The 23,375-nt window shown below is 40.2% G+C and overlaps 2 protein-coding genes across 7 annotated transcripts in view; both read right to left on the bottom strand.

Annotated features, from left to right (window-relative positions):
* Window positions 1–1,091: 1,091 nt before the first annotated feature.
* Window positions 1,092–9,611, bottom strand: IFT27 (intraflagellar transport 27). Of its 2 annotated transcripts, none has more exons than XM_042838011.1 (7): window positions 9,521–9,611; window positions 6,424–6,503; window positions 5,293–5,352; window positions 4,543–4,602; window positions 3,461–3,578; window positions 3,046–3,155; window positions 1,092–2,840 (listed from the first exon to the last, which is right to left on the bottom strand). In XM_042838011.1, the coding sequence occupies exons 1-7, from the start codon at window positions 9,552–9,554 to the stop codon at window positions 2,742–2,744; spliced, it is 561 nt and encodes a 186-aa protein (XP_042693945.1). In that variant the 5' UTR covers window positions 9,555–9,611; the 3' UTR covers window positions 1,092–2,741. The 2 variants fall into 2 exon arrangements, with proteins under 2 accessions (XP_042693945.1, XP_042693946.1); XM_042838012.1 differs by lacking the exon at window positions 9,521–9,611 and adding an exon at window positions 6,926–6,946.
* Window positions 9,612–18,315: 8,704 nt separating this feature from the next.
* PVALB (parvalbumin) overlaps window positions 18,316–23,375 on the bottom strand; it is a 9,880-nt gene continuing 4,820 nt past the window's right edge. For 2 of the 5 annotated variants that reach the window (XM_042838039.1, XM_042838035.1), the window contains one exon: window positions 18,458–22,546. In XM_042838039.1, coding sequence (XP_042693973.1) covers window positions 22,509–22,546 — 38 coding nt within the window. In that variant the 3' untranslated portion in view covers window positions 18,458–22,508. Of the gene's footprint in view, window positions 18,400–18,457; window positions 22,547–23,375 lie in introns of those variants that run through there. The other 3 variants (XM_042838038.1, XM_042838037.1, XM_042838036.1) reach the window with 3 other exon arrangements.

The following is a 23,375-nucleotide window of genomic DNA, read 5'->3' as shown; positions in this document are numbered from 1 at the left end:
GAGGAGCTGTAAGAAGACAACAATGGCCAGCAGACATACTTTCTGCTTTCCTCCCCCTGTCCTCCACAGCACCCGTAATTCAGGGAGATGCAAAGGCTAAGCAGCAAACAAGCATCCTCACTTTATAGACAAAACTTTTCCACAGCCTGGTTGTATCTGACTCCCATGGTCTCCATTCACCCTTCATATTAGTCTCTATAACCAAGGTCACAAATAAGCTAGGAAAATAGCATCACCTGCATCACGCTGCTATTATATAGCCTGTTAGCTAGAAAGGAGAATATATTCTGCTTTTAAAATGCATTAGAATGATGGAGACAGTAATGGAAACAGCAAGGTGGGCTATGTGCTTTAGACACAACCTCTTTTCTATTTCTAGTCTTGGCCTGCAGAATGAAGGACAGGGGCAGTGGGTGAATCCCTACTGCTAGCTAATTAGATTACACATTTCCTCTCTCTGGCAATACATCTTTCCCTGCATGGGATGCATTTTTCTTCACTAACCTATCAAAAGCAGCTTCCCAATAAATCACAAATCACTACCAGCACTCCCTTAATGAGATCCTCCAGCTTTTGTGTTCATTTAATAAAACAATGTTCACCAATCTTCATCTTACTGGTGTATTTAGGCTGTTTATTTGAAGTTACGGGAGATCTTTCTGGCGCAGAGAGATTGAACTCACCCGTTAGAGATCATGCAGGATTCATTTCATCACCCATTCCTAAGGCATTCACTCCCCTCCCTTCCCCCCAAGTACCACATCACAGGGGACAGGCACAGCTGGCAGGCTATTTTCAAGATGAAAAAAAAGAAGTCTTGTGTTGCAATCACATCATCAATAAAAATAGGAGGAAATGAACTACCTTCTGTAGATCAGTTCAACATCCAAAACAACTTTTATTCCTAATAGTCAGGGGTACTAGCATCTGCAGGCAAACTTCCATTCAGCCTATGTAAATCAACAGACACCCTCAGGATTAACAAGGTAACCCAAGCCAAAAAAGGTGAGTTGTGTCTAGTGACCCTAAGCCCAAGGAGGAGTCCTCCTTTTCTTCAAATAAAGGCTTTTCCAGCTATGTCTTTCCCCCCCCCCCCCCAAGTGGATTTGTGAAAAACAAAACAAAACAACAACAAGCCTATTTATTTTCTTTTCCAGAAAGCTCAGGGCCTGCTTAACCTCTTTAGCTTGTGTTCATGCTCCCTAGCTAATTCCCAGCATCAACATAGTGTTGCCAGTGAAATGAGCCCAGCTGCTATTGCAGCTTCTTGAAGTGCTTCATAAACTCTGCTACAACATCTGCAGTCATATTCCTAGCACTGGGCATAAAAGTGGTTATAAAATATACGTATAAAAGCATTGAAACACAGATTCCTGAAAAGCTTGCCTGAAAAACTCCTTAGTGTTTATTCTCCTCAGAAATTAGCTTTCCTTACCCAAGAGAGGCCAAAATAGTTCTAGAAGAGAAGTGCTACAGTTTCGAACTCTTTAATGTTAGGTCCAGCTGCAAGGCAGTACATAACTGGATGTTTTCATATACTGCATTAGCAAGTATTAGCAATTCTTACATATGCAATGTCACCATCTCACACAGTGTTCTGCCCAGGCTTTTACCCTTTCTGATACAAAATTTATACGTGGCTGAATCAAATTAACTTAGCTAGTTTGTCTTTCAACCTGAGTCCTGTTTCCACAACTGAAATCAGAATCATGGCTTGTACTTTGAAATTCAAGGATAAGCAGGGAAAGTTTAACAACAAAGGTGACTGATGCTAGTAAGGGATGGAGAGCTAAACCTATGAGAAGATGTGAACGTGATGTTTGTAAGTTTAGCTGACAAGATGCAAAATGACACAGAAACAAATAAAATAACAAATGCATGAAGAACGAAGGGCAATTTCAGTTTTAGACTTGCCCCTGGAATAAAAGACATATTCTCACCATATGACTTCATTTTACAGGTAAGCCAATTTGGGTGAGACTGTACAAAGTCCTTCTTGCTTCAGAGGTAGCTGCTTCAGAAATTTTGTGACCCAGGTCCAGCAGAGGGCACTGCGTTACCAAGTGACAATGGCACAGGTGCAAGACAGACCGGCACTGGAAGAGCCCCGTTGAAGAAAACCAAATTCTTGGCATTACAAAGAGATGTTAGCCATCACTATATCAATCCTAGAACTGATACGAATAACACTGTTAAAATAGGCCTCAAACTCCAGGTGTTCCCAGAAACACACCTAAATCCAATCCAACTACGTGTCCATTTCAGGCCACAGACTTTCTACTGAAAATGCTTTGCAAGTAGTAGGGCTGAATCAGTCCTGCCCTGCAACGTATGTACCAGTGCTGGGTTGCTTAAGCTGAAAAATATGCTGTCAGCTTCTTCTCTCCTCCTCCAAATCTCTACATCCTTGCAGGAATTTTGTTCAGACATGAGACAAGGCACTATTATCAAGGCAAAAAGCTGGCAATTTCCATTCTGCCCTCCCCCTTTTATTCCCTCCTCTTCCAATCTAACCGACTTTCAGTGAGCAGAGAACCGAGGTAAAGGACATGAAGGGGGTGCTAAGGTAGCAATTCCAAAATAATGTCTTTCCATTCGCTTATTTCTAGTTTATTTTGAATTACCAGAAGATGACTGTGAAGAAGCAAAAAGCTCATCTTTTTTCCTCTCTCTGTATTCCAATCCATAGGATTCTGGGCACTAGAAGAAGTTCTGAAGTTAAGTCATCCCAGTCACGGCCCTCAAGCTAGTGAGTGAAAGGTTTCCACTTTTTCTTTGTACAGTTGGTAGAATGACTTTGCCAGGATGTTGAAAGGGGCCTCAAAGTTTTTCATCTCCTTCTGTAAAAAGAAAATTGTAAATGACAGGTGAAATAAGCATTTTACTATTTCTGCTCAAACAGCTTCACAAAAGACAGACTAAAACAGAGGGTGAGTTAGAGGACAAATAAGTGGAAATGAGCCCCCAGTTATTTATCCTCAGCTAAAGAGAAGATAACTTTACAAATTCCCACTTCTATAGATGGTGAAAAGAGCAGATACTCACTACAGACATCTCACAGTATTCCAGGCCATGTTTGTCAGCCCATTCCTGTGCTTGCTTCTGTTCCACAACTCGACGACCAACCAGATCTGTTTTATTCCCCACTAAGACACCTGCAGAAAAGAAAAAGAAACAAAGGAAATACAACTCAGAAATGATGATTTGTTACCAGTAAATTCTGGGACATTGCTGAAGCACCTGAAAAAGTTGGAGGTGAGGCATAACAAAACATGACTATCTAAAAAAGTTTCCACTAAGGAATGATCTAAAATATATACACGTCTTTATCTGCACTGCGAGTTGAAGGAAGCCAGGCCTGCACCTGCTTTAAAATAAATGCTCTGTACTGCAGCTCAACAGAAACAACTGCTACCACACAAGAGGGGTGCAGATAGCAAAAATATCATCCATTTCTTACCTGGGATGTGCATTCCAACTGCTTGTGCCCTCAGCTTTTCCAGCCACTTGGCACAGTTGCTGAAAGATTGCTCATTAGTGACATCATACACAAGGCACAGGACATTTGGTTGCTCCCACTGCACAGCAAGAAAGGAACATTGTCAGCTCTAATGAAACCAATGTGGTCAACAGCCAGTCCGCATCTGCATGGCAAACACAGATGCTAAGATAAAAATAAAAAGCCTAACACACAGGAAACCTATGCCTGAGCTGAGGTTACACATCTCTGTTGAGTTGATTAAATGGATAGCTGGCACTGAGTGATACAGTCTTGCTTTACTTCTTCATTTCTGTCTTTATGGTCCTGCTCCTTTATTTGTAACAGCTCTGGCACTCATCTTATTCCCAGGGAAGCTGATTCTTCATGCTCAATCAGCACAAAATTAATCCTAGAGAAAAAAATTAGAAAGGTTTTCTGCCAGTTTGAGAAGCTGAGTCAGCTTCCAAAGGGGTCCCTTGCAAATCAGACCTGGTGCAAGGGCAACAGTGCAACTGCCTCTTGTAGAGCAGTATTAGGTTGACTTAGCTGTCTTGGGAAACTTCATATCAATTAACCGATTCTACCTTTCAAGTGAGATAGCACAATGGAGAACTGTACCAGAAAAGACAGGAATGACTGAAGGAAAAAAAACACCACACACAACAGTGAATGGCAGTGTTATGCTCAAGGACAAAAACGTGTCCTGTTGTATCAAGATATCATTATAAAACAAAAAACATCACTGCTGAAGTAGCAGCAAAATCAATGTACTTCTGAGAAACAGAAATACTTTAACCAACAGCACATAGTTACTCTCAGTTAAAAATCCCTAGTTCTTTTGTAAGAAAACTGAAGGATTATCTGCTTTCCTTCCTCTTAAAAGTCTTTGTTCTAGCACTTTTATAAGTTTCAGAAAGGTAGAACAGGAAGCACTGGCAACTGAGGTAAATGCTCCCATTTACACTAAAGACAAAGTTTGCTATATCTGTCAGACTGAGGAGTTCAGATCTTCAAAGCAAAAGCAATCCTTTGGAAGAAGAGGACTGTTACATAACACTTACCAGTTTCTCCAGCATCTCAGAAAATAGATCTTTGCCTGCAGAGTCAAAAATGAAGAATTCCTGAAAGCAGAAGCAGAAAGAAGGTTCTTGCCAGGAACACAGCAATGTAAAGGAAGGTTTTGAAAGTAGATACCACAACTTGTCATCCCTGCATTTTGTTCAGTACGGCAGTCTCGTGTCCCTGAGAGACATGCTTCTTGGCACTATGCATACCCCATCTTCAGACAGTATGATAAAAGAACTGGCTATTTTTTTCATCTATAAATGATAGAAGGACTAGCTCCAAGGCTCTAGGCCTTGTTTCTACCTCTGCTGGAAACAGAACACTGGGAAGAGTGGGACAGTAAAAAGCTCATTTTCACTATTTGTATAAAATGACACACGTGTCCACACTATAGCAGTGGAAGTGCAGGGTATTTAAGGAAGAGGAACAGTTTTATCTTCCGTAGTTCTAAGCAACATGAACTAAACCTGATTGTCCTGAAGGACAGAACAGAAAGCAAAAAGTGCTTGCGACAGCTTTGGTTTAAGACGTCCTTTCAGACACAACTATGTAAAACACATTTTAAGATGAAGCTAACCTTTCACAAGAGCAAGCACAAGAAATTGCACGTGACCAGTCTCGCTTCCTTACTGCAAGTTAATGGCCTTACAAAGATACAGTGCAATCCCCTAATGGAATGAGATGGAAAGGGAGGCTTGAGCTCCAGATGTCTCTTTCTGACCAATTTATGTCACAGGAAAACTCACCACACTATCACTTGTCTCCGGAACTGATATAGCCTTCACCAACAGTTCGATGCCCGTTGTCTGTCAAGAAGAATCAGGAAAAGAGGGATCAGAAGAGTTTTTAAGAGCCTTCCCAACTGCATACCAACTATGCATCAGATTGAGGCAATTTTTGCAAATCATTACAATCCCATCAGACAGACTGCTGGGAACTCAGCAGCGCTCCTCATAGCTTTGGTAACATAGTCCTCCTTACGTGTCACAGCTGTGTAGGTTTGCTCAAATGGGAAAAAGAGTACCAGTGTTCAGAGCTCTGTTTGTATATTAGCGTGTTACTTAAAATCTGTAGGGCTGCATTCATTGTCACACTGCTGCTCTAAAGCAGTCTGGGAACATTTTGCACCAACCATGTGATCAGCTAACATATGGGACTGAGGTTATTTGTGCCTCTTCCACCTTTTATCTCATTCTGCTTTGTAGCTTGTTTGTTTGTTCTATTCCTATCCCTAACTTCTGGTTTCCATCTTTATTTCAATGAATAAACATAATATAGGGTTGGTTTTTTTTTATTCCCCCGCACTCATATTTTCCTTTTTTTACTTTACTTATATTTACTTTTATTTTTATCCTGCTTCTGATTAGTCATCACCATTGATTATCTCACTGAAAGACTGCAAACTGTATCCTCTTCATCTGGGAACAGTTTCTGCAGATTATAATTATCTTGGGGCTATGCAGAACATCTTCATGTTTGCATAGTGATAAGCACAACGTCCACATGCACACTGAATAGTTGGAATTAAGAGCTTTCTCCTTCAGTGATGCTTTTCCATAGAGTATTTCCTAAGGGAGGGAACTCTCTCAGACCACAAAAGCTCAGGAAAATATTGGGTCAGAAGGAAAATTATAACAATTAACTAATTTACTCACCACTGTTTCAAAACCAGCACCCACATAATGTAAAAACTTACAGAACGTTAAATCATTTCTCTTCAGACTCTAAGGTGCAGGACGAAGAAAACTGTAAGACCCACCTTGAATGCCTCAACAAACCGTATGATTTACTTTGTTCTAAGGCTTCTTATTTATCTCGTGTAACTTAGAAAAAGTTGCTGGATAGCAGATTGAGCTTGTCGTGTAACTTGCACTTACCAATGTATAGTTCTTCTGAAAATGAGCCCCATCACTGCGGAACATTTGGGCTAAAGCACTCTTCCCCACAGCTGGATCACCTGCAAAACCAAAGATAAAAAGTTCATGTTAAAGAATCTTATTTTCCCTCAGTTCTGATCCTATCTTATGCCACAAGACGTTGAATACTGCAACTCTGAATGCAGACAAGGTAACTATCACAAAATAACCTGAAACGTACTACCCATGTAATGAAATAAATATTGTTATTATGCATATTGATGCTGAAATCAGGTTTTTGCTCAGTGAACGATAGCAAAGAGTTCCCATATCAGGGCTGAATTGCTGTTTGTTTTAGAATTTGTGTTTAGCAATCTAACCTATAGCCTTTACCTAAGAACTCACATTTTCCAGGAGTGGTGTTACAAAGAATCCGACAACATGATAAGGGAGACTGAACTTCACAGGCTCTTTTCTCTCCTTAAAATATATACTTCCACAAATCTCTCCTTAAAATACATACTTCCACAAATTCAAATCCTTGTTAGTGTTATGAGTTTAGTGGAGAGGCAGGGCTTCCATATACTACAAAGCTGCTTAATCTGGTAACATTCCTCGATGAACTCTTCTTGCTGACCCTGCTAAGTGAGCAGCTCTTGCTGACTCAATGCTGCTGGTGGCTCATTAGTTGCATCCTGGGCATAAGAGAAGCAAATGTCACTTGGCTGGAGAGGAAGCCTGCTGATTCATCCCTGTATGGAAAGCAAACTAAAGGGCTTTCATTTTTGCTCCTCTAGAACAAAGATTTACTGGTGTCACTTGCATAACACTTTGGGCAAGTATCTGCCCCTTTGGCCTGCTGTTACAATGTTCTGCAGGACCTAAAGGGACGGTAGAGAACTGCAGAATTCACGTAAGCCCAAATCATTCCACGAAACAGATCGCAGTCCTTGCAAAACAGACTTAACTTAATGTTCTCCGGGAGCTTATCTTCTCTTCACATATCCTTTCAGCAGCCTGGATAGTTCAAAAGAGACAAAACCCAGGAATTAACTATCTCAGTGTTCTAGCTTTTTTCTGTCCTGAAAAGAACACTCGTGACAGTCAAGCTGAGAACACAAACCTTCTATGCTATACTGGTAATAAAACTCAGAAAGGGGTACATTTTGCCCTATTAGAACTTCATAGATGGTGTTTTGAAGGAGATTGGGAAGTTATCTCCTCACATGATATTTCAGAGAAGAGGACTTTGGATACTAACAATTGCTCCCAGATGCATCAACCAAAGCAGTTCTTGTTTAAACGTTTTTAGCATGCTTGCTTACTTTGAGCTGAGTTGGGTTCATAATATTTAGACAGGAAAATCTGGTAAATCAGCTTGTTTGTTCCCTGATCAGTTCAAGCTTGTGCTGAAGACAACACTCTGTTCTGAGTGGAAGCTATTCTGTATTTCAATAGATAATTAAGTCTGTCTTTGTAAAATAAGATAGAGAAGCACACACTGCTACAAACTGTGCAGGCTTCTTTATTTTCAACACTCGGTGCAAATTCTTACCTAATGTGTTCCTTTCTTTTATTTGACAGCCTCAGCTTTTTTTTCCCCTCCTCTTTTCTTCTTCTTTGCCGTTTTCTTTGCCCATTACATCATTGCACTTCTTTCTCAAAATAAGTTTCCTTGCATTTTCCGTTTAGTCTGGTCTCATCTGCAAATACTGCATCCCACAGAATTTATTCCACCCATATTTCTGTTATTCTGCCAGAAACTGTTGCATGTCTCTAAAATGCCTGCTACCGACAAGTATCTTTTTTTTACAAAGAAAACCCTTTCATGGTGTCTCCAAAGTAAGCTCCAATCTTGGTCTGTGTCTGTAAATTACCCTTGAGATAACACAGGAATCGCTTTCTATTGTCAAGTTAATAGCCTCTCCTCTACTAACAAAAGTCTTTTCCCCTCTGTTGTTCTCTTGACCTCGGTGCAGCTCCCAATACTGTCAGCCATTCTATTCCTCACAATCATTTCCTTAGGTACACAAGAGTTTCTTGATCTACCTCACATGTTTTTGCTTCTACCAATGTAATTGCATTCTCTTGTTCTCTCTAGGTTGCGGTTTCTCGCCTCTTACATCTATTTCATTATAGTCGTCTCTCCTGGAAGAAAGAAGTTATTTTGCTTGGTCTGCTGCATTAATTCCTTATTTTCAACAAGATACACATACTATCCTAGTACTTAGGAGCACTACAAGCGGACACAGAACAGAGCCTTTCTGTTGTTTGCATTGTGAACAGAACCGAAAGGGCAGCTTCAAACCCAGTAGGGATTAAGAACATAACTGAGTCACACAAAGAAAACCTGTGTGAGTTCAGGAGTGTCATGGAATCAGCCTGGGCGGCTGATTAAAGAAAACCTATATTGCGACCTGGAAACTTCCAAACGGGAAGTGATGTGCAAATCTTGAAGATGGTTAAGGCATTCATGTTGTCCATGGTAACTGTCAACGGGGGCAGCAGGGAGAAACGCTCTTTTGCATTTGCCAAAGCTTGCACTTGGCTTTGTGCAAGCTGACAAGTTACCTGCTTCCAAGCAAAAAGCAAAAACAAAAACAAAACAAAACAAAACCACGAAGATTTAATTCTGGATGGAAGAAAACACATTTGGAGCAAAGAGTTAAGCGGAGAGCTGTCTGCACTGCAAGGCGTTCTGGTTCTGTGCTCCTGGCTGATACCACGGGCTCAACGGTGAGCCTTTCCTTCCTGCTGCTGCAGGAAGGCCGGCTGAATTCGCTCTCAGCACCTCTAATCCATCCTGACTGAATAAAGCTCCGTCTTCGCCTCACTTCCCCTCCCCCCCCCTCAGATTAACCTCCAGTTCACGTGCGGAAAAAGAAGCCTTCGTGAAGCAGGCTCTCTTCGCCCTTCCCCTCATCCCCCATCCTCCCACACCCACTCGCTCCGGACCCTGCCCTTCCCCAGCCGATCGCACCGCGCTTCACGCCCTCCCACGCGAACAGGGGAGGCGGTAACCACCGCCCCATCCCCCGGGGATGCCGCCCTGCCGATCTGCCAGGCCGCAGGGCCCGCCCTCCCAGAGCTCCCGCCTCGCTGAGGAAGCCAGACTCACCTGCCAGCAGGCACTTGGCGGAGAGCTTCACCATCACCCCGGCCCGAGAAAGGCGGAGGCGGAGGTAGCGGGTCGGGAAGGCGGCGGCAGCCGCCACCGCGCTCTGCCGCGGCCCTAGCAACAGCGCGGCCCTAGCAACGGGGCGCCCCGCCTTCCTCCGGCGCGCTAAACCCGGTTGGCTGCGAGCTCTGCTCGTCAAGGCTAGCAGGAATGACTATTGGCTGCGGTGTCTTTGCCCGCCCTCAGAGCGTCCTGTCACTCAAATCGTGGTCCCGGCCCTTCTTGTGGCTGAGGCGGGGCAGACCGCTCGGAAGGCGGTGCCTCTGTGGGACGGATGGCTACGCGGGATGTTGTCTGCCCAGCAACTACCTGCGTATGGGGAACCGACTTGTCATTGGGCAGAGCACAGGGGACAGTACCGCGTAGCCAAAATTAACTCACTTGGAAAAGGGTAGAAAATAATAAAGCTGTGGGCAAAAGTCTACAGAATAGGAGTTTGGAAGCACTCAGAAGCGAAAAGACAAGCGAGAGTGAGGTAGAAAAGCCTCTGTCTTACACCTATCTCCTTTCCAAGCAATGGCATCTTCCAGGCACAAGCGCTCACACTCACACGCATGGCGGGATCTTTTCCTGCGCATGCGCCTGACGGGCGGCCGGAGAGCTCGGGCTGCTCTGCTCATGCGCTTGGTGGTCCGGTGCGGAGTCGTCTGTTGTAGTTAATGGACGCCGGGGGTGGGAGTGTTATTGCGTCTTCGTTTACACGCCAGAAGGCTGTGGTGCCATTCAGCGAGAACTGCACGGGCTGAGAGTTGGGCAGGGAGGAAGGAACCTGATGAGGTTCGACAGGAACAAGTGTAGAGTCCTACATCTAGGAGGAATAACCTTCTGCAAGCCTCCTCCAAAAAAACCATCATATAAATACCAGTTCCTGATGTTGTGTCCCTCTCTGGCTTCCAGGCTGAGAACCCTGAGTCTGTTCAGCCTGGAAAAGATAAGGCTGAGGGGAGAACATATCAGTGCTTAGAAATCTCTAATGGGTGGGAGTTAAGTGAATGGGGCCAGGCTGTTTTAGTGATGCTCCACAACAAGACAAGGGGCAGCTTGCACAAACTGAAGTATGGGAGGTTCTGTGTGAACATGAGAATGTGGGTTTTTTTTTTTTTTACTTTGTGGGTTACAGAGCACTGGAACACGCTGTTCAGCAAGGTTGTGGAGTCTCAGAGAATTACAAAATGGTTCAGGTTGGAAGGGACCTCAACAGTGTGAATCTCCAACCCCCCAGCTGCATGCAGGGCTGCCAACCTCCATATCTAATACTAGACCAGACTGCCCAAGGCCCCATCCAACCTGGCCTTGAACACCTCCAGGGACGGGGCATCCACAGCCTCTCTGGGCAGCCTGTTCCAGCATCTCACCACTCTCTTGGTGAAGGACTTCCTCCCGATAGCCAACCTAAATCTTCCCTCCTTCAACTTAAAACCGTCTCTGGATATATTAAAAACCTGCCTGGAAGCTTTCTTCTGCAATGTGCTCCACAGAACCTACTTTTAGCGGGGGTTTGGACTAGATGATCTCCAGAGTTCCTTTCCAACCCCTTCTGTTCTGTGATTCTGTTCTATTTGTGCAACCTTTGTATTATCCTTGTCTATTTGTAATATTGTCCCAGTTTACTGACAGGTTTGTATGTGAAGGCTTTGAGGCTTTGTTATGATGTACTTGAGATTTATTGATCATGTCTATAATGTAAATGTAAAGTACTATCCATCAGCATTTACCAAGGTCTCAAACATCTCTACCATTTCACTCTGGGGATGTTTAATAGAAGGCATAGATTATGCCAGAAGTGGAATTGTCATTGCTATTGAGAATTTCTGCTTTGAACCTGGCTAGATCCTTCATCACATTCTTTACTTTTCTTCTAGCACCCTGGTCCTTTGTCTCATTTCTTCTTTTCCTGCTTCCCTCTGCATGCACTTGTATCCTTGCTTTATTTCAGCTGTCCTTTTACCCCATACATTATATATATTTTTTCCTCTGCCTGATTTCTCCTAGGTAAAAGTCCTTCCCTTGTCTGCACTGACAGTGATAGATTAAGGATGGAATTACTTATCTACACCTTATAATCCAAGCAAAATTGCATTCTGCTGTTAGCAGTCCACAGGGGTTGCTGCTGAATAAATTGGAGTACCGGTAGCTGTGCTCACTGAAGCTTCTCTCATCTTGAACACATGAAGAGGGAGGGGGAAAGAAACCCTGCAGGCTTGAAAAAAAACCAAGCCAAACATAACACAAAGCAAAACACCAAAAACCACAGCACAGGATGAGGTTCTTACCCCAGAGAAGTGTTGATTAGGTTAAATCCTGTACTTAGCAGCTAAAGAGAAATAGAGCACTCCTTTACTCACCCATTTCATTTCTTTATCAAGTCAGAAATGCCCCTTGCCTAATACGAGCAGGATAAGTTGCCCTGGCAGCTGCAGGACCATGAAATTTGAAATCACGTTTCTTTAGGCAATGGTCACGAAGCAGCAAATAAACAGCATGTGGGGCTCACAGTTCATCAGGTTCCAGATAGTACTGTGGCTCCAGCAGGAGTGGCAAAGAATGGCAACAGCAAGGCGAAGTAGGGCTTTGCAGTAAGGATTAAACGAAGGTGATGTGATCTTTAGACTGATAAATGGTTTGTGTGTCTGTGGGATGCTTAACTATTCCCTTTGTTATGTCCTTCACAACATGTGCCTGTTCAAAAGTGATTCTGGTGAGGCAGAACTCAGTAATATTCCTAGGACTTGGTTTTGTATTTCAGATTCAAAGATTTGGGGTATGTTCTGGGTTGAGCAGGTTACAGCCTGTGTCTTGAATGGACTGATGTTTTTGATGTAGCTATTCTAGGAGTCAGCAATGCTTCTCAGGAGGGCATTAATGCTGGTGAAAGGAATTAGTAGATCTTTAGGTAAGAACTTGCTTAAATACAAACTGTATCATCAGTTCCTTTTTAAATCTTACGTTACTAAAAAAACAATATGACAAAACAGAGTAAGAAAACAGAGTAAGAAAAACCTTGAAAATTGAAAATTGATGAGTATTCAGAGTTCATGTGGCTCTTAATCTGTATGCATCCTCACGACGTTAACTATGAATATTTAGTGATATGTCTGGAGAGCTCTGAAAACTGCAAGAAGCGAGGGGGGGATCCCTCAAGATTGCTTTTTGTTTCTTTTATTCAAAGTGAGACTATTAGCACAGAAGTATGGATATGGATGCTTTCTATATTGCTGTTGATAACAGGTCTTCTGATCTTTCTCTTTTGTGGTAGGGACCGAGACATGAAGGCTTTTTGGATGAGACTCTGCACTGAAATTGAAGATGATTATGAAATGGTGGAATCAGCCAAAGGATTTTTTGGCAGCTACAGCAGCACTTCTGACCGATCTGGCAAATCTGCCATTTCTTTCTGATGTACTACACTGGGAAAGTGGAAGTTAGGAATGAATGGTGGTTGTAGCATCAATAAGAAAGTGGTAAATTATTATACGTAGAGTACATGTCTCTGCAAGGTTATAGACTCGGTTTGAGCATGCTGGTTTTAACTGTTTTGTCCTCTATTCTGATGAATATGGAATGAGGGACAGATTTCTCAAGGATGTGTTCAAATCCACAAGGACAAAGATAAGGAGAGTTACTTGGAATAATTATTCTGAATATGCCTGGAAAAATTCCAGCTTGATTCTTTCTTATTTGTTTGCTCTTGCATATAGTAAATAGGAAAATCAGAGTCACAGTTTAGTGTCAGATTGCACTGAAAAATAGTAAGGCTAGGAAAAATACTGGGAAGAGAATCCTAATCTTTATGCAGTTTTTAGCAGTATAGCCCAAAGCATTAGACATGGATAGCTGATTTGGAATCTGAAGCCTCATGCAGAAGTCTTCATGTAATATAGATTTCTTAGTAGTGGTTTATTTGTTGGGACTAAGGATTTAGTGTGTCCTTGCATGAGGCCTGCACCTTTCCCAGCTCTGAGTATGCTCTTATTGGAGCAGCCACTCTTGTGCTCCTAAGCAACGCTGAATTTGCTTCTGCGTTGTGGGGAAGGGGCTGTAAGATACAGAATATAAGAATGTGTGACGTCTTTGGTTGTGCTACCCATAATTTCATGGTGCCATTTGTTATGTGGTGATGATGGTCATGGTATCAGCTGATCAGCTGGAAAATTTTTTTTTTTTGGATCTCTGGCTGCTGTCAGTGCTTAAAAAGCAACTGCTGGCTTTACACTAGTACTACCTCTTATATTAAAACTATAAGACAGTCTGCATCCAGATAATTAGTTTTATAAAAAGTAAGTGGTGATGGTTTTTTTTTATACTGTTCCTAAGTTTTTAGGGTTTGAATTTTCAGGATTTTCTCTGCCACCGTGACTGTTAGAATTTTTTGGCCTTTCCTGACAGCTGAGAATCAGCCATGTGACCACAGCTTTCATGGGAGGCAGAAAAAAGAAATACTTGAGACTCCTAAAAGAAATGAGGAGTCTGCATCTTGCTGTTTTCTACCATCTCCGCTTGTCTAAAAGGTTATTATTTAGGCACAAACTTTTCCATCCTATGTTTGTCCTTTCTTTTCAAGGTCAATTTATGATAATGTGTTGATAATATAATAAAACCTCTCCTTCTCCAAGTTATTCAAATCCTCACTCTAATCACCTGCTCTGGATTTTTATCTCCCCAAATCCCAAATTTCTATGTTGTTCACCCTCTGGCCTCTATGTTACAGCTTTCTCTCGCCATGAATTTCTAGCTCTCTAATATTAAAAGCAAAAATCCCCCTCCTTAATTCCCAGTAGATGCTCACACCAGCTACTTCCTTCCCATTTGCTGTCAAGCCTTGCTAGATGAACTCTTCATCACTTTTCTCCTACAGATGTGGATCCTGCTTCTGACGAAGTCTTAAACAACTTGGCCACAGAGTGAGCTAATAAAAATTCTGAATGAGTAGGATCTCGTGCTTGTAAAAATAGCATACAAAAAAAATTACATGGGGAGCCCTTCATTGTTAACCTGCTCTGTTGTTTGTACTCAGTAGACTAGGTGAAATTTTAGGCTAATTTTGACCTATTAGGCCTTCGTTGAGAAATAACTTACATTATACCGGTTATCTTCCTTTGGAGCATTCAAAATGAAAATACACTTGAACGCCAGGATCCTCAGCAGGCAAAGAAAAAGATGTAGGATCATTAAATTTATGGATAAATGTCTCTTAAGACTCCTCTGCTTTGCTAAGGAGGCTATCACGTGCAAACAAGAGAGTTAATGCATGCAGGAAGGAACAGAAAAACACTGGCTCTAGTAATGGAGATTGTTACAGAACATAATTGAACACTGACTGCAGCAAAGCTGAAAGGAGACTTGCATTACAATTACATAAAATCTTTATTTTTTCCCCTAACCTCTGATTTGAGCTGTCTGACTAAGAGCAGGTGCTGGGCAATAGCTCAATTTCAACAACCCGTTGCAGCTGAAAGAGTGGATGCAGTTGTGCTGTATCCAGCAAAATTGAAAATTACTTTAAAGGGGGATGGAATGCAAATGTTTTAAGACAGCAAATCTTCATTCATTTACAGAAGGAAGCCTAAAATTAGCAAAGCCACATTATTCTAATTTGTCTCTATATTAGAGCAGTAATAAGTGCTTGATAATTTACTCTTACCTTTCTATTTTCATATATAATGATACATTTTTAAAACAGCATTGCATTATGGAGCTACTGGAAAATGAAGTTAGCTAATCATTGAAATTCACAAAGTACCCTTCCAGGCAACATTTCCGAAACAGAAAGATGGTTCTAAATTATTTGGCTTTTCAGCAACCCATGGCCTGTCCATCTAGTGCCTATTAGACATTTGACCTCACTTTCTCCAGCTCAAGCTCTGAAGTGGCAAAGTTGGAATCAGCAGATAGTTACTGTATTCTTTCCAGTTGGCAGCTTGAGCATCTGTTTTTTAATGCCAGCGTGGTACCACTTAGAGTGAAACCATCTGTATTTTTGTAGGTGAGCTGTTAATGGCTCAAGATGAGTATCCCCTAGAATTAAAACCTGTAGTATTATGAGTTGGCCATTCTCATTCAGGCACTGACAAGATCCTTTCTCTTAGATTTTCCTAGATGGGAGACCAAACAAGTTTATGAAAAAAAATCTTTTCTAGCTACATGATATATTGCCTAATTAAGTACCTTCCAGTGTTTTTATTTAGATCCTTTTGTTTTTGTATCACTATATTCTTGCAGCTATTGCAGTTCCTTCTATTTATTTGGCAGCTGGAGAAGCGACTCTACTATTTGCATTTATATTAATTTTTGTGTTTAGATGTATACCAAGCTTTGTCAAGCTTTGTCACTTTATTAAGTAGGAGAGCAGTAACCAGAAATGTACCTCCTCCCATGTGAAGTAATTGTCCCACAGTAGGAGATCCTACAGTGTGGGAAGGTTTTGACAACTGATCGCTCATTATCACAGCTAACCTCCTTCAGAAGCATTTTGCTTTGCTCTCACTTATTTAATTGAGAAGCTGTTTTAGGAGTGGAATTTCTAAAGAGTGTTTCTCTTTGGGAAAGAGAATCTGCCAAAATATTCTTTCTGAATGAAGGTGAGTTTGTGCAGCAATTCACATTCGCACACACTGAGCAATGAGAGAGGCCAGGACCTAGGGGAGGTGTTCCAATGACTTGCATGTACTGAAGTCTACAGTCTTGCATCTTTGACATTCTTACAAAAATGTCAGCAAAAACTTTAATCACAGCTTGATTTTGATAGTTTGATTTATGCTCTGAAATTTCTCTTTCATTCGCAACTAATTTATAAATAAAATTGTTTTCTTTATCTGCTGACAGCATAAATCCCCACCTGGGATTTTAGATTCAAATGAACTTCTTTTGTGCTTTACGCTCGTTGGTATAAATCCTGTGGGCTAATTTGTGTCTTCAGGAAACCTCGTGTAAATTTGCACTCTTCAGTGTTGAATTGTTTGGTTGAGGCAAAACTTATTTAAAAAAAAAAACCTGCAAAATTATGTAATTTTTAATTCCATAGCAAGAACAGCATTAACTGTTTCAGATGGAATATTGTCGATGCTTAGAGGCTTTGTTCAAGTGGTGTTGCTGGAGAGTGTGAATGCATTTCCAGTGTTCAAAAGTATTTAGAATCTGGGGGAAAGTGTCCTTACTCTTCACTCGAAGATGCAAAGTCAGAGGAGGCAAAAGAAGCAAATGAGAAAGCTTTTCTTCAATGAACTGAAGAGTGATGGCATTCATGGGACGTTAGGCAGTGATACGCTCGTGACCGGTGGATAGACTGTAAATATAAATTCTACCTCAGTTTTTGCAGAACGAACAGGTGTTATGGCCTCCAGTCCATTGGTTCCAAAAATAAGGCATGTGGGAAATTGCTGATCCATGAAACTCTATTAAAAGCTTGGCAGGACCTTGTAAAGCATAAACAATTATGTGTTTGTTGGTTAAAGATTTGGTACTGGCAGACAGCGATCTTAGAAATGTTAAGAGTTGATGATGATCTGTTAGTGTAGATCTTCTTTGTTGGATGTTTTGTCCTTTGTCAGGAAATCATATTTTGCCTATGACTTGGGGATCTGCTTCTTCCTTTTGAGCTGCACCTGAGAGAGATCTCAGTTTCTTTTCTAGCAATATATAATATCAATATGAACAAGTAGTATCTTCTTTGTATGGGTAAAAGTAATTTTCTTATCTTAAATCATCCAGTTGAGTCTTGTTTCAAGCCACTGGTTTTATACCTGATGAAGGGACGTGTGTTGCTTATTTAAGATTTTATCTTTGATGTGATGATGAAATTGTTGCTATGTTTGTTTGTTTGCTTGGTAACTTCTGCTGCGTTACAACTGGGGGGTAAAATAAACTGCAGAGGATTTAATATTCATAACAAAGATGATAATGCCAGTAAAGAAAATTAAGGTAGATGTTTCTCAGAGAAGCTTAATTTCTGTGCAAATTAACACATCTTTCTATACGAAATTGTACATCACAGGACAACGTGGGTTTTTTTAGACACCTGTATTTTTTTTTCCTCTACTGCTAAAGGCATAAAATGCTGAAGTTTGAATGCTGAATTTGAAATCCAGTTAAGAATAATGATTTAAAGCAGAGTTTGAGAGTTCTGATGGTGTGGGTAGATGACCCAGGTATGCTGGCTGCGTACTTGCACAAACTAACGAAAGGTGTGGATAGTGAGATGTTGGTTCTTGTTTAGAATATCAAGTACTGTCTACCATGAAAAGTGAAGGTGCTATGTTGGAAGTCTCTGAATGTATTGTAAGTGGTATTCTGATTGTAACTCTTTCTGTCTGAAGGTAAAAGGATAGTTCTTTTAATCTTATCCAATGGAAAAATATAGGCTGATTAGACCCTAAGTGATGCTTGTTCAGGGGTGATTGAGGGACTAGTGTGAAAACAGACTGATGTAGGAATCACTGGAGTCTTCAGGCTTTTATACCAGTAAAATATCTCAATGAAAGTTACTTTAACTTGCTTTATTTCCAATAGAGTGCTGTAAATAACTTGGTAGATTCATTATTTGCCATTTGTTCTATTGTGCCTTTTTTTTTTTTTTTTTTTTTTTTTTTTTTTGGCAAAGTCCTGGATAAAATTACAGGCTTTTTTAATCACACACAAAGATGTATTAAAATGTAAGACAGACAGAGAACATAAAAGCCTTTGGCTGTATAACGATTTTTATGGTATTTCTTTGATTAAATGGATCTTTATTCGGGATGCTTCTGTGTTCGTGGGACTAACATTTTTTTCTGTGGGCCTCTGTACTTTTGCAATTACGCCTCATTACCACTTGAGGTCAGCAGCTGCCGAGAAAAAAAATAAATAAACCATCTCTCTTCGTTGCAGTACATTTTCATTTGCTTTATTTGGATACTTAAAAATCAATACATTTTTCAGATCCGTATATACATTGTGCAAAACTAGAGGATTTCTTTTGGGTGAACAGCAGCTTCAGCAAAAAGTCTTCCTTGTAAGTGACTGTAGAGGGAAAACCTAGGATGGACTTAGGGAGTGTTTATTGGGTTTGCAAGTAGCATCAGCAATTGCTGTGGCAGAGAATGGAGCTCTGTACAACGTGGTGGTGATAGTTTCAATCTTAACCTTTTTTTTTTTTTTTAATATGAGATTAATGATAATCAGAGTGGATTGAGATATTATTGCTGCAGGGAGTAGTTTGGAATCAAGAAATGGAAGATACCTTTCCTGTTAATTGAGGTGTTAATCAATGTTCTGTCACAATGTGGGAGAAATGTTGTCTAAAAGTGATTTATTTCCACTCTAAACTTTTATTTAAAAACAAAACAAAAAAAAAAAGCAGTAGATTTGTTTCAAAGTTACTGACAAAGATTTGGGAAAGAAGCGTTTGGTTCTTTGCTCTGTCATAGCCTTACTGTTGGCTACTTGCTTCTGTAGTCTGAATCTCAGTTTCCTAAATGTAACTCTAAGAAAGATGTTCACTGTTTTTGATAGTTGTAGAAGATACACTTTTTAATATAAACGTATTTGATACTCCAGTTTAACAGCGGGAATGTCAGCATTAGCATCACAGCCAAATCTTGATGCTTCTTTCCTCACATACATAATGTTGTCTCTTTTGAGTAATGCATCCTTTCTGTCCCAGGTACTTGTATAACACTGCTAATAAATATACCCTGTGTTTCAAAAGTGATCACACTTCAACACTTTACAAAGTTATCCCTGTGCATGATGAGCAACTACTGATACTCTTGTCAAATCTTAAAATCCCCCTGCATGAGGCAGATTTAGCAAACTATACAAATAGTTTAGCAGTCACCGGAATGCATTAAGAAGATGTAGGTTAACATGTAGGAAATTCATTTTAGCTATAACAACTGATTAAGTCAGAAGAACAAACTGCCAAATGAAGTTGGGTGATTGCCATTGCTAGTGATTTTCCAGGCTATGAGTATGCATCCATCTATGGCTTAAAAATAATGCAGTCAGTTCTGCCACAATTCAGAGCCTGAACTGAATGACTCATTTTGTGCAAGTTTTATCCCAAATAATTATCCCAAAGAAGCAGGGGTGTCAGCAATAAATAAATAAAATAAAGAAAATTTTCACTCAACGTCTGCCAAAACTACATGAAATAAGAAACAAGTGATAGTGAGAGAGAGTGGAGCCCAGATTGATGTGACCTTTATTATTTTAACAGTGTCTTTCAGCACAGTTACAGAGTTGCAGGATTGCAGAGAACAGAGCTGAGTATAAAATAACATAAATAAATAGAACAGGAGCCAAAGCAGTCAGCGGGAGGTGGTTGCAATTGGGCAGTGAAGGATGGGTGGAGGGTTTGCATTGCTTAAAGCCTTTATGATTCAGCCACCATAGTTGCAAATTCTGGAAAGGGGAAAAAAAAAAGAGAAGAAAAGAAAAAGATTCAAATGTTAAAAGAAGGAAGATATAAAGAAAGAAGAATCAGACTACAATGATTACAGATTCACTGATGTAGCAGAGACATCACAAGAACAGAAGAACAAAAGAAATCCAAGTTAATTCAAGTTAATTCCTAAGTTGCTGTTGACTTAGGAAATCTTGTAGTGAAGTGAAATATGTTTTTGAGGGCAAGGGAGAGAGAAGCTATGCATGCCAGACTGTCAGAACTGTCTACTGCTATTCATGTGAAGAACTTGATTGGTTTCCTGTTTTTCTTTTGTAAATCTCAATGGGATGAAGGCAAGAGCTAGAAATTTAATTCTGCAGTCAGATAAATTTCCTTTCTATCAGATTTTGGCAAAGAGACTCGCGAATGAGTCTTTCAGAGTATTTGTGTCCCTGCATTATAAATATATTGCACGCAAACTCAATTTTGGACTGGCAAATTGACTGAAAATGATAGATTACAAAACAGAAGGCTGACTCCACTGTAAAAAAATCTACATAGTAATGTTGACCACGTTGATGATGATGAGAAGAATCCCTGTGATTTCAGAGGGCTGGGATTTGATTCTGTGGCTTTTATTAGCGTTATACCCATAATGTTTACATAAAGGTATCTATCTGCAGTTTGGGATAATTTTATAGTGTAATATATATAATGCCTTTCAGAGCTGTATTACCTATGGAGGTTAACATTCATAACTCTGTCTAAACTTGAATGACTCACAGTTGTATGTACCAAAAAGTGTTAAAAATCACAGATTGAAAGGAATCCCAGCGAAGGAAACAAAGACGATGGAAAGATTAGAGGGTCTACAGATAGAGCAGTTTATGGGTTTAACACAACCAGCTGAGAGGAAGGTGACAAATGGGAGGGAGACATCTGTAAAAGCTCAGAAGAAAATTATGGGAGTTTGACATAACAAAGAGCAATGTCTTTCAACTCAAAAAAGCAGGTGAAAATTAGGCATTTCACAGAACGTTCTAACGTTCAACTGGAAAATGTAAATCTCTAACTCACGGATATCTCTACTGATGTGTATGTACAAACAGATAATTCTTCTGATGACGTGTCCAAAAATATTTTGCCAAACACTCGCACGCCAGACTGAGAAGTAAGTGTCAGAGGGTTTAAATTAAATCCACAATTGTCCATCATTTTGAAAGAAGTACATCCAAATTAGGATTAGTTATGCGGATTACCTAACATGAAACGTGTATAAATCCCGTACATGGTGGGGGTACTTAGATCAAAAGTGCTGCAAACTGAATTTAAGAGATAACATAAACCACTTGTGATAGAAACCCAGGCTGTTCTGGGCAGGAAGGGAAAGCAGTTATTAAATCAGTGTGTGAATAGATCCTATGGAGAGAGACATGCACTCCCATAGATGAAACCTTCCTAAAAGGGAAAACTAACAATGCATATTCTATTAGAACAAGTTGTCATGCTTGCTACTGCTAAATTAATCCATTTTTAAAACAAGTTCTATCTACAGAATGTATTTGGGAAAGGTCGTTCAACCTGAAGCAAGAAAATTTCTATACTACCTTATGCTAGTGATTTTATCACTTGCTGGCAATATATTTCAAGGGTACTTTCTGAAAGCCACCAAACCATAAAGCCATAAAATGTTCCTTCATGAATAATTGCTATACACTTCATACTTTATCCAGTATCTTCAGTATGCTTTATAGATATTTCAGAGATGCTCCAGTTGAATGATTTTGCAAACTACTTTGCCAACTATTTCCATGTGAAGGTTAGTTCAACTCTAGGGTGATTGTGGATGCATTGTCACAAAGCATATCCATACATGCAAAATTTATGAGATATGGCACTGTTTACTACACCCAGTATGTTGCTCACTTTGGTAACAGTTTATTGCTATTGAATGGCCTGTTGGTGAAATAACCTTTCTGATTGACTGCATCCTCTCCTATAGCTGCAATTCACCTTCCAAACAAATACAAAAATGCACAAATGATAGTAAAAGGGTTTTCAGTATTTTGCATGCTGTCTTGCATTAAATCTCTGATGTAAAAGGGAAGGATTGCCCCCCTGTGTTTAGTACAGTTTAGTAGTATATACTCTAATGTGTACCTGGTAGTACTTTACCAAAACGACAGATTTAATTACAGAGAACAAGTTTTAGAATAATTTCTCTCACTGGGTTCAATTTCTACATTATCAAATGTACTTATAATGACTTATGACTTACACTGATTTATTTTTTGAAAAAGCAAAAAGAGGCGTAAGAGAAGGACTTCCAAAAGATTTTTCTCTGTTGTAATTGACTTTTACTCATGGCAAGGTCATGGCATGCCAGTTGTAATTTTGAATGCAGGATGCCTCACTTTTAAAGAAAGTAATAAGAATATTTGTAAAAGCTTTAGAAGTTGACCTGTGTTGAGTAAAAGACTTTGACTTAGGATATTTTTCCTTTTGTTCCATCTTCAGCACGCAACCATTGAAAATCTTCTACTTTGTGTACTTTCTTGAATCTGTTAGTTATAAGAAACCGAAAAGCACGAGGTGTCTGTCCACTGCTAAAAACATGATAAAATTTCAATAAAACATTATGAGCAAAAGCCTGCCTTTTTTTTCCTGCCTCCTTATTAAAGGAATTTTCCAGAAGCTGATGGCACTACTTCAGCATCGCTTCACATCCAATCTGAAAGCTAATGCTTGTAGTTTTATTTGGTAACCAACCTGGCTTTGGCCAGGTTGGTTTTTTTTTTCAAATTCTTCATTTTCTGTTCACATCAATGGAACATAAAGAGGCTTGGCATCTCAGAGTAGGTAATTGTGTCTTGCATGAACATGCTGCAGGTTTTTAGCTCATTGGAATGGGTTGAGCAACCACAAATTACAAATCTCGATTCAGTAAGTTGATACAATAATTTCTGAGCTGGACAGTCTTGCAGAAATGAAAGAAGGCTTTAAATGAGAGACCTAAGAGAGGAATTTGTAACATGAGACCTCATATGAAAGAAGGTTGATTAAGAAGTTGAGATTAATGTTTGTGGTGAAACAGCTGAGAGAAACAGCTTTGTGGTGGTAAAAGACAATCCATTAAGCCTGACTGCTATATGATATGATGTACATTTATGACCGTGATTAATTTAGGTAGGCAGTTATGAGCACTTATAATCTGGAATTGGATTTATGAACCAAAGAAAAAGGTGTGAAATATCAGTCATCCTTGCCCTTTGGTCACAGTTCCAGCTGTTTCCTTTGCCTGTTCCTTCGTGGTGTAACTGTTTGTCAGAGTCAAATTTAAGAAAGGGAAAAGGAACAGAGTTTATGCAGTAGTAATGTGGCGAGAAGGGAAGAGAAGAGAAGAGAAGAGAAGAGAAGAGAAGAGAAGAGAAGAGA

The sequence above is a fragment of the Centrocercus urophasianus genome, unplaced genomic scaffold (genome assembly GCF_019232065.1).
Source record: "Centrocercus urophasianus isolate 14NV4802_14NV808 unplaced genomic scaffold, USGS_Curo_1.0 seq_73, whole genome shotgun sequence".
In the NCBI taxonomy this organism is placed as follows: domain Eukaryota; kingdom Metazoa; phylum Chordata; class Aves; order Galliformes; family Phasianidae; genus Centrocercus; species Centrocercus urophasianus.
The sequence above is the reverse complement of the archived record's forward strand: the minus strand, read 5'-3'. Positions and strand labels throughout refer to the sequence as shown.

Excerpts from the sequence above, each read along its gene's own strand:
- IFT27 (XM_042838011.1), bottom strand. The coding sequence starts at position 9,554 with ATGGTGAAGCTCTCCGCCAAGTGCCTGCTGGCAG. Across the intron at positions 6,504-9,520 it reads CGCCAAGTGCCTGCTGGCAG|GTGATCCAGCTGTGGGGAAG; the intron begins GTGAGTCTGGCT and ends TTGGTTTTGCAG. Across the intron at positions 3,579-4,542 it reads CTGAGATGCTGGAGAAACTG|TGGGAGCAACCAAATGTCCT; the intron begins GTAAGTGTTATG and ends CTTGCTGTGCAG.